Raw genomic sequence first — 18,324 nt, 5'->3', positions numbered from 1 at the left:
TGCTCACAGTTCTACTTCTCTGTGAGTTAACGGCTACCAGTACAGGTAAACTGGAAGTTAGTAACTGTGTTCCTGACTCTAGCTGGAGGTCATAGAGCCTGGTAATATTTGCAGAGAGGATGGTTACTGGAATGAACAAATACTTTCGTACTGCTATGGAAATAGCCAGTGGCTATCGGAGAGGACAAAGTATCACATAAAACATTTGAATATAATACTTATTATCCTCATCATTTGTCAGGAGATTGTCAAAATACATGAATGTATTACAGTAAACTGGAGTTGCTAATATTTACAGGATTAATGCACTGCCAGAATAAAACATAGTTATGCATGTTTAATAAATTTTTCAGATACAGGTACCTGATCTTGACTGCTGTGACCAAGTGCTGTCAAAACTGAAACATAGCAGAATTTTTACTTAAGCTGGTCTAACAGTCCCTGTTAAGATATTCATCTATAGAGTAGAACGAGTTGCCTATCAAAAAGTCTTTCAAACTCTCTGTAAACCATGCTTTATCTCAAACCAAGTTTTTATTGGTTGCTGACTTGCTAGCAATTTATTGAAAGTGTGTGTTCCTGAATATTGGACCCCTTTTTGGACCAAGGTAAGTGATTTTAGGTCTTTATGTAGATCATTGTTTGTATTCCTAGTACTGATATTATGTATTCAGCTTTTGGTTCGAAATACTTGCAACAAATTTCATTAAGGAATAAATATACTAGGAAACAGTGGTTATATTACGAAGTTCCCTAAGCAGGTTTCTACATGTTGTTCTTGAATTTATAACACAAATGATTTTTATTACACACTTTTACATGCTAAAAACGTTTGCTCGATTTGTTGAGTTACCCCAGAATATGATCCCTTATGACATAATAGAATGAAAGTATATAGCTTTTTTTATTTTTATATTTATGTCTCCTACATCTGTCATCATTCTCACTACCAATACAGACTTGTTTAGGCGTTTCAGCAATTCTGTGGTATGCCCTTCCCAACTGAATTAATTATTGAGTTGTAATCCCAGAAATTTAACACTGTCAAACTTTTCATACACATGTTGTAGCTGAAGAAATCGAGCAGTTTTCCAAATCTCAACTAAAACTTGGATAGCATAGACGAGTAAACGAATCTATTACATTATGTATATTTTTGTATTTTATTACAAGGCCATACACTTATTCTATTAAGTAAACAGCACAAGCTTTGAATTCAACCTGCATTATTCAGCTTACATATTACTTCATACTTAAAAATGCACATTGTTAACATTTAACTTAAACAGTGCTGTGGCGAAGTTCTGCACTTTCTGCTGCAGCTGTGAGGATAATATTTATAATAGCTACTGTGATAACATACATACATACATATGATATGAAACACTAATAATCGTTCGAACATCAAGTGAAATCTACCCGCAGTTAATTAGCTAAGGTTATGGCACGATTCGTACGACATTCCTGCTATTTCACACTACTCGCAGTTATACTGATAACTAAACTGATGGATTCCACTTGTATCATTATTTAACTGTAACCCCATTGGAGTATTCAGTAGTGAAAAATAACTTGAAACTTATTTATAACTGTTATAATAACGGTTTTAAAAATATAACTGGAACTGCGATAACGGTTACTCCAGCCACCAGTTAACACAGCAACGAATATTGAATTCCGCAGCAAGTATTTGCGTCATGCAACGAGTCGAGACAACCTGCTGGCGCAATAATTATTTAATTAGGCTATCTGCAGAGCATATAATCACATTTTGTAACGCTACAAGAATTGTATAGTAATTTTTCCTTCCATTTCGGTATTTTCTGGCTCGGCAGTAGTTTGTCTATATATGCATATATTTTTATGTTTTCACCAGCAAGACAGCTGCGAATAGATTTTAAGACTTATGCTGTAGCATTAATTGTTGATTACAGATTTCATAAGTTAATTGGTGGTGTTATTTGATTTTTAATGTTTTGGTGTGAGGTGATGAATATTATCATTGGTGTTTAATTCAGATAAATTGGTGAAGTTTTTTATATATCCAGTGCAAACAGGTACTGTTTCTGTTTTGAGCTAGTTGAAGTACTGCTGTCATTATTTTGTTTTAATTGTCAGGTGGTCAAGAGTCTTAGGTTACCCAAGGGTTAATTTATAGTGTTGCCTGTATGTAATATATGTAACCAAACATGTCTACTGAAATCAAGCAGGAGATTCTGGAGGTAGAATCTGGGAAGAAGGAGATAGGACAGGAGGATAGAGTTGATTCAGGAATCAGTGGCTGTGGACTATCAATAGAAAGCCCATTATCTCATTCCACCAATTACCTCAAGATACCAATTAAACCTGTAGTAAACATTGTAGTGGGCAGACAGAAATATGTGCTACTGGCGATATTAGAAAAAATTGATGCCAAGATTGAAGCCACCAATTGGAAAATGGAGGATACCAAGCAGGAAACCAAGGAACACAGTAAAATGACCCAAGAAAAGACTGAAGCCACTAATAAGGAAATCAGAGCCGCCAATCGGAAAATCGAGGGAACCAATAGAAAAACCCAAGAAAAGATTGACATTGTCAATGAGGAAATTGAGATGACACTACAAGAGCATGAAAATTTTAACAGACAATTACAGAATTATAAGGAATAGGTGAGGAAAGACTGCAAGGAGGGAGAAGGCAGATTCCAGCAGGGCATAAACCTGCTCTAAAAAGATGCAAAGAAGATGGGAGAAGAGATAACCGAGAAAGCCCATGAAGAGGTTCTAGAAGTTAAAGAAGAATTAGGGGGAAAGACTGAAGAGATAATGCAGAAGCAACAGCAATGTTAAGTAGCTATTTAGGGAGTAGGCAACAAACAGACTGAATTAGCTCAAAATATACAAAGCGCAATAACATTGCAGAGGGGCGAAGATAACAGGAGGATTGCACAGGACATACAACATTTACAAAGCGAAATCCAACAATTAGAAACGAAAACTGAGGAGACTGACAGAAAAATTGGTTATGCAACACTAGCTATAGGAGAAGGTAAAGTGATAACATTCATGTTTGGTGATAATCGTCATCCACAAGTTCATGTGGGACAAAAATATAAGCCAAAGGGAGTGCTGCACCTGAAGATTTTTATGAAATGGTTGAGAGACATTTTTCCAACACATTTTCGAGACAAAGACAAAATTCGGTTTGCAATAGATAGAATGGAGTGAAGAAAAAAGATAAAGTTAGTAGTTATGAGCAGTTTAAAGAACAATTTCTAAAGAAGTACTGGTCAAAGTGTTCAGAAGTTTAAAGATAAAGAAGCCCTGATGGAGATTCCGGAGCACACATGTGTGTAGGAGAATAATCAAGCAGGTGAGCAGGGCCAAAAAGAAGACAATTACCAATGGAATCAGTTTAATAATCAATCGTTCAACTGAGGAAGAGGAGACTATTATGGAAGTAGGGCCCATGGAAATGGACATCAGTTCCAAGGCCTTTCCAGAAGAGATGAAAATACAAGGGAATATGAAAGAGAAGGTGGCAGGCGAATAAATAGTGAGGCCTAAGATCAGGAAGAAAGGAAAAAGTAAACTAGACCCCACTCCTGATGAGGTCCAATTGTAGTCAGGATAAAGATGTGTCGACTAGATATTGATGCCTTAGTTGACACTGGGAGTGAAGTGCATGCTATGTCTCGAAAGCTATATGACCAGATACTGAATACTAACGCCACCTTACGTAGTTTTCACATAAATGATGTCCGAGTTGCAAATGCTGTAGGTGCCAAAAGTAAGCCCATTAAGGAATAAGCAATGACTGGGTTTGAAGTAGAGGGAGAAGCATATAAAGCGACATTTTTGGTGATACCATACAGTTATTTTGGGAATTGACTGGCTAAATGAAGTGGAAGCAATCATATATTTCGATGAATGCACAGTGAGTGTAAAAGGACAGGACAGGAGAAATGAGAGAACTGACCTTGGTAGAAAGTTAGAAGTCAGAAGAGTTCTGACAGGTGAATTTGTGTTATGCGGTGCGCCTACAGAAGAACAATCGGTTGATGAGCAAGTATTGATATTATACAAGGGATTAGCACAAGCAGATCAACCTAGTGAAGATGCTATAGGCAAGAAACTAGAATATATGACACATTTGGATGAAGAGATTCGGAAGAGGTTACCAGAGATCTCACATAAGCACAGCAAAGTTTTCTCTCAGCAGCCAGGAATCATGAAAGAGGTAGAATGTAAATTGAAAATTAAGGAACACAAGCCTTTCAAAACAATACTCCATCCCTCACGCTAAATGGCAAGCAGTAGAAGAGGAAATACAAAGAATCGTTGACCTTGGGGTTATTGAGAGAACCAAGACCAATACAACAGTCCATTATTTGTGTTAGACAAGAAACATGGGAAAGTGAGAATAGTTTTGGATGCATGTACAGTAAATAAAATCATTGAACCAGATCAAGAAAAGCCAAAAACGATAGAAGAATTAATTCAAAGGTTTCGGGGTGCAAAGATACTTAGTAACATTGACTTGCCCACAGGATACTGGCAAATACCTCTGACCTCTGAGTCATGTCAGTATACTGCCTTCATGTAAGCTGACAGAAGTTATCATTTTAAAGTATTGCCATCTACATCTACATCTACATCCATACTCTGCAAGCCACCTGACGGTGTGTGGCGGAGGGTACCTTGAGTACCTCTATCGGTTCTCCCTTCTACTCCTGTCTCGTAATGTTCATGAATAGAAAGATTGTCAGTATGCCTCTGTGTGGGCTCTAATCTCTCTGATTTTATCCTCATGGTCTCTTTGCGAGATATACGCAGGAGGGAGGAATATACTGCTTGCTGAAGGTATGTTCTCGAAACTTCAACAAAAGCCTGTACCAAGCTATTGAGTGTCTCTCTTGTAGAGTCTTCCACTGGAATTTATCTATTATGTCCGTAATGCTATCACGCTTACTAAATGATCCTGTAACGAAGCGTGCTGCTCTCCTTTGGATCTTCTCTATCTCTTCTATCAATCCTATCTGGTACGGATCCCACACTGGTGAGCAGTATCCAACCAGTGGGCGAACAAGTGTACTGTAACCTACTTCCTTTGTTTTCTGATTGCATTTCCTTAGGATTCTTCCAATGAATCTCAGTCTGGCATCTACTTTACTAATGATTAATTTTAAATGGTCATTCCATTTTAAATCACTCCTAATGCCTACTCCCAGATAATTTATATAATTAACTGCTTCCAGTTGCTGATCTGCTATATTGTAGCTAAATGATAAAGGATCTTTCTTTCTATGTATTTGCAGGACATTACACTTGTCTACATTTAGATTCAATTGCCATTACCTGCACCATGCGTCAGTTTGTTGCAGATCCTCCAGAATTTCAACACAATTTTTCATTGTTACAACCTCTTAATATACTACAGCATCATCCGCAAAAACCTTGGTGAACTTTTGATGTTATTCACAAGGTAATTTATATATGTTGTAAATAGCAACAGTCCTACGACATTCCCCTTTGGCACACTTGAAATCGCTCTTATTTCAGAAGACTTCTCTCCATTGAGAAAGACATGCTGCATCCTGTTATCTAGGAACTCTTCAATCCAATCGCATAATTGGTCTGATAGTCCATATGCTCTTACTTTGTTCATTAAATGACTGTGGGGAACTGTATGAAACGCCTTGCAGAAGTCAAGAAACACGGCATCTACCTGGGAACCCGTGTCAATGGCCCTCTGAGTCTCGTGGACAAATAGCGCGAGCTGGGTTTCACACGACCGTCTTTTTCGAAACCCATGCTGATTCCTACAGAGTAGATTTCTAGTCTCCAGAAAAGTCATTATACTCTAACATAATAGGTGTTCCAAAATTCTACAACTAATCGACGTTAGAGGTATAGGTCTATAGTTCTGCACATCTGTTCGACGTCCCTTCTTGAAAACGGGGATGGCCTATGCCCTTTTCCAATCTTTTGGAACGCTATGCTCTTCCAGAGACCTACGGTACACCACTGCAAGAAGGGGGGCAAGTTCCTTCGCGTACTCTGAGTAAAATCAAACAGGTATCCCATCAGGTCCAGCGTCCTTTGCTCTTTTAAGCGATTTTAATTGTTTTTCTATCCATCTTTCATCTATTTCGGTATCTACCATTCTGTCATCTGTGTGACAATCTAGAGTAGGAACTACAGTGCAGTCTTCCTCTGTGAAACGGCTTTGGAAAAAGACATTTAGTATTTCGGCCTTTAGTCAGTCATCCTCTGTTTCAATACCATTTTGGTCACAGAGTGTCTGGACATTTTGTTTTGATCCACTTACCGCTTTGACGTAAAACCAAAATTTCGTAGGATTTTCTGCCAAGTCAGTACATAGAACTTTACTTTTGAATTTGTTGAACGCCTCTCGCATAACCCTCCTCACGCTACATTTTGCTTCGTGTAATTTTCGTTTGTCTGCAAGGCTTTGGCTATGTTTACGTTTGCTGCGAAGTTCCCTTTCCTTCCGCAGCAGTTTTCTGACTCGGTTGTTGTACCATGGTGGCTCTTTTCCATCTCTTACGATCTTGCTTGGTACATATTGTACGACGGTTTTGAACTTTGTCCACTGATCCTCAGCACTATCTGTACATCTGTACTTGAGATAGAACTTCTGTGTTGAGCCATTAAGTACTCTGAAATCTGATTTTTGTCACTTTTGCTAAACAGAAAAATCTTCCTACCTTTATTAATAGTTCTATTTATGGCTGAAATCACCGATGCTGAAACCGCTTTGTAATCGCTGTTTCCCTGTTCTGCATTAACTGTTACTAATAGTTTGGATCTGTTTGTCACCAGAAGGTCTAATATGTTATCGCCACGAGTCGGTTCTCTGTTTAACTGCTCAAGGTAGTATTCAGATAATGCACTTAAAAAAAATTTGACTGGATTCTTTATCCCTGCCACCTGTTATAAACGTTTGAGTCTCCTAGTATATATCTGGTAAATTAAAATCTCCACACAAAACTATAACATGGTCGGGAAATCTACTCGAAATATTTTCCAAATTTTCCTTCAGGTGTTGTGCCACAACAGCTGCTGAGCCAGAGGGCCTATAGAGACATCGAATTGCCATGTTTGAGCCTGCTTTAACCGTTACCTTTCCCCAAAGTATTTCACATCTCAAACCTCCGTCAATTTCCTTTAATACCATTGCACTTCTTATCGCTATAAACACGCCTCCCCCTTCACTATCCAGTATTTCTCTGAGGTATACATCCCAAGCCATTTGGGCTTAATGTATCGGTCTTGGAATTTGTTAGAGCATTGGACAATATTTTGGGTGAAGGATTACTTAATAAGTTTACTGTTAACGTAGATGATATATTAATTGCAACTGAGACACGGGAAAAACATTTAGAGACACTTGAGGGAGTCTTGCAGGCGTTTGAGAAAGCTAGGGTAACAGCAAACGTGGGTAAGACAGAATTTGGTAAATGCCAGATAAAATTCTTGGCTTCCTAATTACGGAAGAGGGTATTTATCCTGATCCAAGTAAACTCGAGACAATTAGGCAATTTCCAGACCTTAAAAAAAGGCAACTGAGAGCATTCTTCGGCGTATGTGAGCTCTATCGAAAATTCCTGAAAGAACCTGTACTCACTGCCCCAAAATTGAGAACACTTGCTGGCCGGTGTGGCCAAGCGGTTCTAGGCGCTACAGTCTGGAACCGTGCGACCGCTACGGTCGCAGGTTCGAATCTGCCTCGGGCATGGATGTGTGTGATGTCCTTAGGTTAGTTAGGTTTAACTAGATCTAAGTTCTAGGGGACTAATGACCTCAGAAGTTGAGTTCCATAGTGCTCAGAGCCATTTGAACCATTTGAGAACACTTACTAAAGCCAAAATGACCTGGCATTGGAATGATGAATGTCAAGAAGAATTTGAAAAGATTAAAGAAGCATTGTGTAATGCAGATATATTATGCCATCCTGATTTCTCTAGAGACTTTTATTTGGGAGTGGGTAGCTCAGTTTATGGACTAGGCATACAATTAAACCAGATAGAGAAAGAAGGAGAGAGCAAGGTTATAAAGCAGAAGCTTGAATGCATGGCAAAGGAGATACAGCATTATGAAGGGAGGGGCACTGTCTATTGTGTGGGCTTTTAAGCGATTTCGTTATTATCTAACAGGATGACATGTAAAGGTGGTCACGGTCCACAAAGCCCTAACATTCTTAACCACAAGTAAACTGAAACACAGCTGGTTGATAAAATTGCATTGCAAGATCATGAATGCAAAGTGATATACAAGCCAGCCAGGTAAGTCGTGTACTGTACCTGATGCATTATCAAGGCAGCCACTCGATTCTTGGGGAACAGGTGTGAGAGGACCAGAAGACGGAGAAGTTCAGGTAAATTTAATGAAGGGAGTACAGCATGAAGATTTTGTGAAGAGGTTCTTGAGGAACACATGTAGAGAGCAGAACCAGGACGAAAAACTGAAATTAATCAAGAATAAGTATAGATGTGCTGGTAAAGAAAAGATTAGGATATACTGTTATATCCACCACGGAATACTGTACAAGAGAAAAATAGTGGATGAAGAGAGCTGGAGACTATGTATACCAGAGAATATAATAGACAAGTTAATCTGGTACACACATTATAGCAATGCCCATTATGGACCTAAGAAACGCCTTGAGAAACGGAAATTGGACAGCATCTTCAACATATACTCATAAACACAAGTTGCTGAGCACTTGTGACACCTGTCAGAAAACTAAAACTGCCACTGTTCAACATAAAGGTTACATGCATCCAGTCATACCAGAATCAATTAGAGACATCGTGGCAGTGGACCTGTTCAGTCCCTTGCCTGTGACAAAAAAAATTACGCCCAAATTCTAGTTGCAGAAAAATTAGTATCTAAATTTGTGAAGTTTTATCCATTAAAGAAAGCAACCAGCAAGGTCATCATTTATAAGTTTGAAAAAGAACGCTTTAGCAATGCATGTACACTGAAACGAATCCTAAGTGATAATGGATCCCAATTCCGATTCAAGAAGTGGAGGGAAATGTTGAATAGGCATCAAATAGAACAGATCGCCATCTGTAGATACAAACTGGTTTCGAACCAGGCCGAACGGATGATGGAGTTAAATCGTTTGTCTCTGACCTATTGTGACAAGAAACACGGTACTAGGAAGGAATACCTAGAAGAATTCGAGTGTATTTGGAACCATGCGAAATCTTACTTAATCAGGAACCTGACTGTTTTTCGTGAGTTGGTGGACTATCCACAAGAAGATAACCAAATTTGGGAAAGGAAACTTGAACTAGTAGAAATGAACCACGAGAGAGAATGTTAAAAGGAGGCAGGAAAGACATGATAAATCGGCGAAACCTGTAAGTTACAGGGTAGGAGACCTAGTGTTGGTGAAAGTGCATGCTAAATCCAAGAAGACAGATTCTTAAATACATAAATTTTACTATGTATATGAGGTACCATATAAAATTATCAAGATCGAACACCACAATACTGTGGCGTTGGAATATGCTCAAACCGATGGAGTGCATGGCAAGGAACATATTGAAAATATAAAGAGCTACTATCCATGGGAAGATTGGGGCAATCTGAAGGAGAGAAGTAATCAGGACGATGAAGTAGGGCCTAGACAGCCACAAACATAAGTGTGTATGGATGATTTTGGTTATTATGTGTGTTTGGAGAATAAAGATCTTGAGAACTGGTGTTCAAGTGTCAGTTGTTGTCTTTTATTTACTATATTTGTTTCTATTCTGGATTATGGGTTTTCATGATGACAAAAGACTTAACCATATTTAAGGGATGAATTGCATGTAAGAACTGAGACATAGTTATCCTTTATAGTGTGAGAAGTATTAGTGTTTAGAATATTGTAGAGTGTATTAATATGACCTAGATATGGAGCATTCTATGAACTGTGGGAATAACAGACGCTCAAAAGCAGGGAACACAATTTGTAACAAACGAGAAAGACATTTCTTTAGAGATTTATCTTGTGATGACCACACTAACGATAGATTTATATATACATTCGTGAGTAGGGATGAAATTATTGTCATTTATCTGCATTTGTATTAAGTAGGTATTAGTCTAATTAGAGATAGTTGTTTCCTGTGGTGTGTGGTGCTAATATAGTAGGATTTTCGTTGTATTCTGCACAGCAAACCTCACAGAGATGAACCAAAATGAAAATAGTTTTGTTACAATATGATTCAATAGACATCCAGCGTTGTATAGTTAATAAATTATGGTCGTGAGGCGTATTTTTATAATCTATATGTGATAGTATTGTTTCAACAAATTACAATTTTTGGTTGTGTCATTCGTATAGTTTGTAATTGAGCTATAATCTGTTTTGTAGGGACAGTTTACAACCGGAGTCAGAGGATTTACCATTCAGTTTGTAAATTTCATTGTTCTTGAATGTATATATTAATTCACCTTCTATCACTGTTAACTCAGTCTATGTTCTTTTCTATTTCCAGTTTCAAAGAGGTCCATTTGGCATTTGGGGGGGGGGGGAGGTGGGGATGTAAGGGGTCAACTGCCCCTTACGTATGAAGAACAGTAGGTACTATCCATAGTCGAGAGCCGAATGCACCAGTCAGTGTTGAGACCCTGAAACAATAAGTTGTTGCCTGCGAAACGAGCAGGGCGGATTTTGGCAGGACGGCTGACTGCATTTACCATTGTTTAACGGCTGTGTGTGTCACCCAACGCTGTGAGCGTGACCTCCAGCAAATACGGAAGTGGCATGAACTGAGTGACGTGTTGGTATGTTTAAGTGTTCATTTGTGTACCGTGATTACGCAAATAACCGCACCGGGCACCAACGATTTGGATTGCAGTGAGGATTGCACAGTCAGTGCTACAAAAAGCATATTGGCATGTGACGATATTAATAGGCGGCCTGTGATGAGTAAACTATTATTATTTTGTCAGATGAAGGGAGTAACTGCGTCATTCGTGCTGTTTAGACAAAATAATGGAACCTTAAGAACAAAGTTTGTACCAATTATTGCTGCCTGACATCCTCATTAACTTAGTTAGAGTTGATACAAAACAACTCCCATTCAAATATTAACTGATCAGCCTTTATCAGTTACACACAGTCAGATTATTCTAAACTGTTAGGCTATTATCCACAAGTCAATAACAGTGAGTTCAAAAAGGGAATGTTTACAAACATAGCACAGTTTTCGTAAAATTTTACTAGTCATTGATTGTTATTGGTGACCACTATGGTAACTAACAACATTGCATTCCAAATTGACATCTTTTGTGTTCATGTCACACTTGTTTTTCACATGTCAGCTAGCATGGGTGGATTTTGTCAAGTTGATGTTTTCTCTTCAACACACAATATTCAGGTGATTTCAATGACGTTACACTCATTTACTAAAATTTTGCTCATTTTTGGAGCTGACGACCGTTTTATTCTGCAATTTAAATTCATTCAAACGATATTATAGGATTTTAAATTATGGCTAAGTACAAAGATATTTTTATTTATTACCATTTTTTTACATTTCGATCATTGTTTACATAGTAATAAATACTCTTGCAATAGCAATCAGATTGTACCTGTCTGTACTCAATCGCTAAGCATTGATCATCGGATTCGATACCTCGTTTCCACCAACAGTGGAATCTTACATGCGTATGTCAGAATTAAAACTGATCGAGTGTTAACATCAAGCACCAGCACATCAGTCTAGAATAATACAGCAGAGAGGACTGTGAGACGACATCAGCCATTAGCACGCTCACTAGGGTGACCCAATGACAGTAGCAGCCCCTACATGAAGAGAGTATAAGCGCCACTCTGCATAGCCACAGCCTCGCTAGAAGACGGGCCGTGATCCAAACGATTAGCTGTGACTTGTGATCTACACAAATTGCTTGCATGCGAATTGAAAATAATCAATGTCCTTCGATATATATACGGGTCGCCAATTGCTTGCGGCACCTCTTTGTGACAAAGGCAAAGTTAAGTACTGTCAATTTAATTTACTGTAGTAAACTCCATTAATAAGATTTGCTTGAGTTGATGTCTAGGTATCCGAGAAAACAGCTTCCTAGGCACCCTGTATTAGACGAATGGGTGGACACGATAGAAATCTTAAAATGCACAGTAAAGTATAGATACGTTATAAGCTGACACATCACATACAGCGCTGTCAGCTGCTGTTGTGCTGCTTCTGCGTTCCACCTCCACACACTGCCTATGTGACAGTGGCTGCACCATGGCATTGGTAACTGTATTGCTGTATGGAGGCATCAGTCAATAAATAAAGTGCAGATTGCTTGTGCATTGGTAACTCCACGACCGCCACAATACTGGAGGAAACATCAGACATGCAGCACTGTAGTCAGAAGTTGTCACCTGGTGACAAAACATAATTTTGGTCATTTTTGGTCCCGAATAGACTGGAAGGAAATTAGGAAGGTTTCACAAGTTTTGTGCCACCTTCGCCTTCCCCTTGAACTAGAAATTTGAAGAGGCTGCAGATAATATGTACCACCCATAAACTGCTAGGTTCTAGTAGAACAAAGACGAGTTGGAAAGTTGTTTGGTAAGTCACCTGGCAACAATGAGGATTACTGTGTTCCTGAAGACGTTCCAGCTGGAGAATATGCCAAGGAAGCCCTTCCTGTCTGTCTTGCTCTTGCCCACGGTCTGGATCACCTGCAAGGTGAACGGAGGCACCGTGGAGCCATTGGTGGCTGCTATGCGACGCACAACGGCCAGCGCCTCCTGCTCGCGACCCCTGCACGCCAGCCAGCGTGGAGACTCGGGGAACCAACTATCACCAAAAAAATACAAGTCTCCTGTAAGTACTAATCACAGTAGTAGTTGTAGTTGTAGTAGAATATTGGTCCACTTATCAGCTTTACAACAATATTAGAGCTGTCAGCTTCATACAAAGAAAAGACACAATGAAAACTTTACTTATACATTTGGACATTTAAATGGTTGCATTTCGAGCTTAACAATAATTTATCGATAGTGCACAATATTCTTTAGTATTTTAGTATGTTCATACTCGAAACAAATTAAGCTTAATAGGGAAACGAATGTTCCATTATGAGACACACACACACATATGATATATATATATATATATTCCAATTCACATTAGAATTTTCGTTATTCCTATGCACTTCAATCTTTGAATCTTTGTAACTCTGAAAAACTGAGTAGATATTCCTGAGCAATAAAATGTATATTCAGATGAGGAAGTACTGATAGGAACAACTGAATCAAAGGAATCGATTCAGTTGGTTGTTGGAAAACAATGCATTCCATTTTGAGTGTGAACATTCCATTGTTATGCAACTATTTAACCCTTATTGTTGACTCAACTCTGTTATCACTTGTCGTCACCGTTGTTGTTGTCCTGACATCTTATTTTTATTGAGTGCATTCACTAACTATTAGTTTGGCTCTTCATCCATGTTTATGAAGAGGCATTTTCTTAATAGTGGACTCTGTGTTTGGTTTCAGAATTCCGAAATGCTCAGTGGTGTGAGGATGGAATAAACCTTATGACTGATTAGAAAATGATCCTCAAGGCAAACTCAGTGAGATTTAAAGTCTCTGCAAAGATGATTCATAGTCTGAATCTATATTAATTAAAGAAATACAAAGAAAATTAACAAATATTTCTCACGAAAAAAGCTTCCAACAATTGACATTATATGTTTTATGTTCACGTCACCTCAGCATGTACCAAAATAGTGTCGGTTAGACCGTCAGTGAGAGAGCACTTCGATTTCCTGCTGCTAATAAGGCGAGTACACCGTTCGCTTGTTACACATTTTTACGAGCTTCAAACAGGTACAACTTATTTTCAGTTATCTGGGTAGTTACTATTTTATTTTTGTAATTTCTTGCGTGTTTGAGTGCCTACTAGACACAACCGTTTATTTTAATAACAGTGTAGTGTACAGTATCGCCGTTGCTATCGACCCTCGTATCGTACACGCTTTTGTTTGTTTGGTTAGAACAGCTCAGTGTCGGTTAGACCGTCAGTGAGAGAGCACTTCGATTTCCTGCTGCTAATAAGGCGAGTACACCGTTCGCTTGTAGGGTAAACATAGTCATGTGTAGGGACTGTGGTTGTTGTGAGCGGACGCAAGGAGAATTGGCCACTCTTCGGGGGCAGGTGGAGGCTTTGTCTGTTAGGCTCATCGAGCTCGAGGCGCAGGCGTCGGCTCGTAGTGGCGTTGGGGCAACTGTGGTGAGACCTATGCCTACTTCGGTGGCCTTGGAATCACATGGAACCCCTGATGTCGCTGCGTCTTCCGGCAGTGAGCATCTTACCGGTCAGCCATCACTCCAGGGTGAATGGCGGACAGTGGTGGGCTCGCGCGTGCCTGGCCGAAAGGCGAAGGTGGGATCTGGCCGCGTGGCAGCTGCCTTACCCCTTTCCAACAGGTACGGGGTGCTTCCTAGTGGTGATGACGTCGTTTCCGAGCCACCACAGGATGCCTCGCCTGTTGGGCCAGTGGCCGATTCTCCGGCAAGGTCCCGACAGTCACAGAGGGCGGGCCTATTAGTTATAGGGAGCTCCAACGTTAGGCGGGTTATGGAGCCCCTCAGGAAAATAGCGGGTAGGTCGGGGAAGAACGCCAGTGTGCACTCGGTGTGCTTGCCGGGGGGTCTCGTCCGTAATGTGGAGGAGGCCCTTCCGGCAGCTATTGAACGCACTGGGTGTGACCGGCTGCAGATAGTAGCACATGTCGGAACGAATGACGCCTGCCGCTTGGGTTCTGAGGCCATCCTTGGTTCCTTCCGGCGGCTGGCTGATTTGGTGAAGACAACCAGCATCGCACGCGGAGTGCAAGCTGAGCTTAATATCTGCAGCATAGTGCCCAGAGTCGATCGCGGTCCTCTGGTTTGGAGCCGTGTGGAGGGTCTAAACCAGAGGCTCAGACGACTCTGCGACTATAATGGTTGCAAATTCATCGACCTCCGTTATTGGGTGGAGAACTGTAGGGCCCCCTTAGACAGGTCAGGCGTGCACTACACACCGGAAGCAGCTACTAGGGTAGCAGAGTACGTGTGGCGTGCACACGGGGGTTTTTTAGGTTAGGGGGCCCCCCCTTGGGCGAAACGATAAAATACCTGACGGCTTACCAGAGAGGACATTATCATCGTTGATAAAGAACGTCCGTCCTCAGAGACCAAAAACAGGAAAAGTCAACGTAATATTGGTAAACTGCAGGAGTATCCAGGGCAAGGTTCCTGAATTAGTATCTCTTATTGAAGGAAATAGTGCGCATATAGTATTAGGAACGGAAAGTTGGTTAAAACCGGAAGTGAACAGTAACGAAATCCTAGACACAGAATGGAATATATACCGCAAGGATAGGATAAACGCCAATGGTGGAGGAGTATTTATAGCAGTAAAGAATTCAATAATATCCAGTGAAGTTATTAGCGAATGCGAATGTGAAATAATCTGGGTTAAGTTAAGTATCAAAGGTGGGTCAGATATGATAGTCGGATGCTTCTATAGACCACCTGCATCAGCAACCGTAGTAGTTGAGCGCCTCAGAGAGAACCTGCAGAACGTCGTGAAGAAGTTTCGTGATCATACTATTGTAATAGGGGGAGACTTCAATCTACCAGGTATAGAATGGGATAGTCACACAATCAGAACTGGAGCCAGGGACAGAGACTCTTGTGACATTATCCTGACTGCCTTGTCCGAGAATTACTTCGAGCAGATAGTTAGAGAACCAACTCGTGAAGCTAACGTTTTAGACCTCATAGCAACAAATAGACCGGAACTTTTCGACTCCGTGAATGTAGAAGAGGGTATCAGTGATCATAAGTCAGTGGTTGCATCAATGACTACAAGTGTAATAAGAAATGCCAAGAAAGGAAGGAAAATATATTTGCTTAACAAGAGTGATAGGGCACAAATCGCAGAATATCTGAGTGACCACCATCAAACGTTCATTTCTGAGGAAGAGGATGTGGAACAAAAATGGAAAAAATTCAGAAACATCGTCCAGTACGCCTTAGATAAGTTCGTACCGACTAAGGTCCAAAGCGAGGGGAAAGATCCACCGTGGTATAACAATCATGTACGAAAGGTACTACGGAAACAAAGAAAGCTTCATCATAGGTTTAAGAGTAGTCGAATCATAGCTGATAAGGAAAAGCTGAACGAAGCGAAAAAGAGCGTAAAGAGAGCAATGAGAGAAGCATTCAACGAATTCGAACATAAAACATTGGCAAACAATCTAAACAAGAACCCTAAAAAGTTTTGGTCATATGTAAAATCGGTAAGCGGATCTAAATCCCCTATTCAGTCACTCGTTGACCACGATGGCACCGAAACAGAGGACGACCGAAGAAAGGCAGAAATACTGAATTCAGTGTTCCGAAACTGTTTCACTGCGGAAAATCGTAACACGGTCGCTGACTTCAGCCGTCGCACGGACGCCAAAATGGAAAATATTGAAATAAACGATATCGGAATTGAAAAACAACTGCTATCACTTAGTAGCGGAAAAGCATCCGGACCAGACGAGATACCCTTAAGATTCTACAGTGATTATGCTAAAGAACTTGCCCCCTTTCTATCAGCAATTTATCGTAGATCGCTGGAAGAACGTAAAGTACCTAGCGACTGGAAGAAAGCGCAGGTCGTTCCCATTTTCAAGAAGGGTCATAAATCAGATGCGAATAATTATAGGCCTATTTCGCTTACGTCAATCTGTTGTAGAATAATGGAACATGTTTTGTGTTCTCGTATTATGACGTTCTTAGATAATACAAATCTCCTTCATCATAACCAACATGGATTCCGCAAACAGAGATCATGTGAAACTCAGCTCGCCCTATTTGCCCAAGAAATTCACAGTGCCGTAGACACTGGCGAGCAGATTGATGCCGTATTCCTGGACTTCAGGAAGGCATTTGATACGGTTCCGCACTTACGTTTAGTGAAAAAAATACGAGCTTACGGAATATCGGACCAGGTTTGTGATTGGATTCAGGATTTCCTAGAAGAAAGAACACAACATGTCATTCTTAACGGTTCAAAATCTGCAGATGTAGAGGTAATTTCGGGAGTACCGCAAGGAAGCGTGATAGGACCTTTATTGTTTACAATATACATAAATGACTTAGTTGACAACATCGGTAGCTCCGTGAGGCTATTTGCAGATGACACGGTTGTCTACAAGAAAGTAGCAACATCAGAAGACTCGTACGTACTCCAGGAAGACCTGCAGAGGATTAATGCATGGTGCGACAGCTGGCAGCTTTCCCTAAACGTAGATAAATGTAATATAATGCGCATACATAGGGGCAGAAATCCATTCCAGTACGATTATGCCATAGGTGGTAAATCATTGGAAGCGGTAACGACCGTAAAATACTTAGGAGTTACTATCCGGAGCGATCTGAAGTGGAATGATCACATAAAACAAATAGTGGGAAAAGCAGGCGCCAGGTTGAGATTCATAGGAAGAATTCTAAGAAAATGTGACTCATCGACGAAAGAAGTAGCTTACAAAACGCTTGTTCGTCCGATTCTTGAGTATTGCTCATCAGTATGGGACCCTTACCAGGTTGGATTAATAGAAGAGATAGACATGATCCAGCGAAAAGCAGCGCGATTCGTCATGGGGACATTTAGTCAGCGCGAGAGCGTTACGGAGATGCTGAACAAGCTCCAGTGGCGGACACTTCAAGAAAGGCGTTACGCAATACGGAGAGGTTTATTATCGAAATTACGAGAGAGCACATTCCGGGAAGAGATGGGCAACATATTACTACCGCCCACATATATCTCGCGTAATGATCACAACGAAAAGATCCGAGAAATTAGAGCAAATACGGAGACTTACAAGCAGTCGTTCTTCCCACGCACAATTCGTGAATGGAACAGGGAAGGGGGGATCAGATAGTGGTGCAATAAGTACCCTCCGCCACACACCGTAAGGTGGCTCGCGGAGTATAGATGTAGATGTAGATGTAGAATAGGATGATTGCTGATTGGTGCAAACCAGAGGAAATAGAGTTTCAGTAAATTTAAATAAAAAAGTGATTGTTCATTTAGTTCAACATAAATTTATCTTGTAGCACCAATCATTAACCAATTAAAACCCACCAAACATCCACATTTAATACCAGAAGGACGAAAAATGCATATTTAAGTAAATGAATACTCAAATTTTAAAAATGCTTCATTTTAAGAAATATACTTTTTTCAGCTTTCCTTGAGATAAATTACATTACTTTTCTCTAAAGAAGTTGGCAAAATTAGTTGTGATTCATGTATAA

General features: G+C 40.2%; 1 protein-coding gene across 1 annotated transcript in view; it reads right to left on the bottom strand.

Moving 5' to 3' along the window:
* LOC124789255 (carcinine transporter-like) overlaps positions 1-18,324 on the bottom strand; it is a 36,842-nt gene that overhangs the window by 12,915 nt on the left and 5,603 nt on the right. Inside the window, exon 3 of the mRNA XM_047256551.1 lies at positions 12,602-12,823. Within this exon, the coding sequence (XP_047112507.1) occupies positions 12,602-12,823 (222 nt within the window). The remainder of the gene's footprint in view (positions 1-12,601; positions 12,824-18,324) is intronic.

Source organism: Schistocerca piceifrons, chromosome 3 (assembly GCF_021461385.2).
Source record: "Schistocerca piceifrons isolate TAMUIC-IGC-003096 chromosome 3, iqSchPice1.1, whole genome shotgun sequence".
Lineage (NCBI taxonomy): Eukaryota > Metazoa > Arthropoda > Insecta > Orthoptera > Acrididae > Schistocerca > Schistocerca piceifrons.
This window is presented reverse-complemented; position numbering and strand designations above follow the sequence as displayed.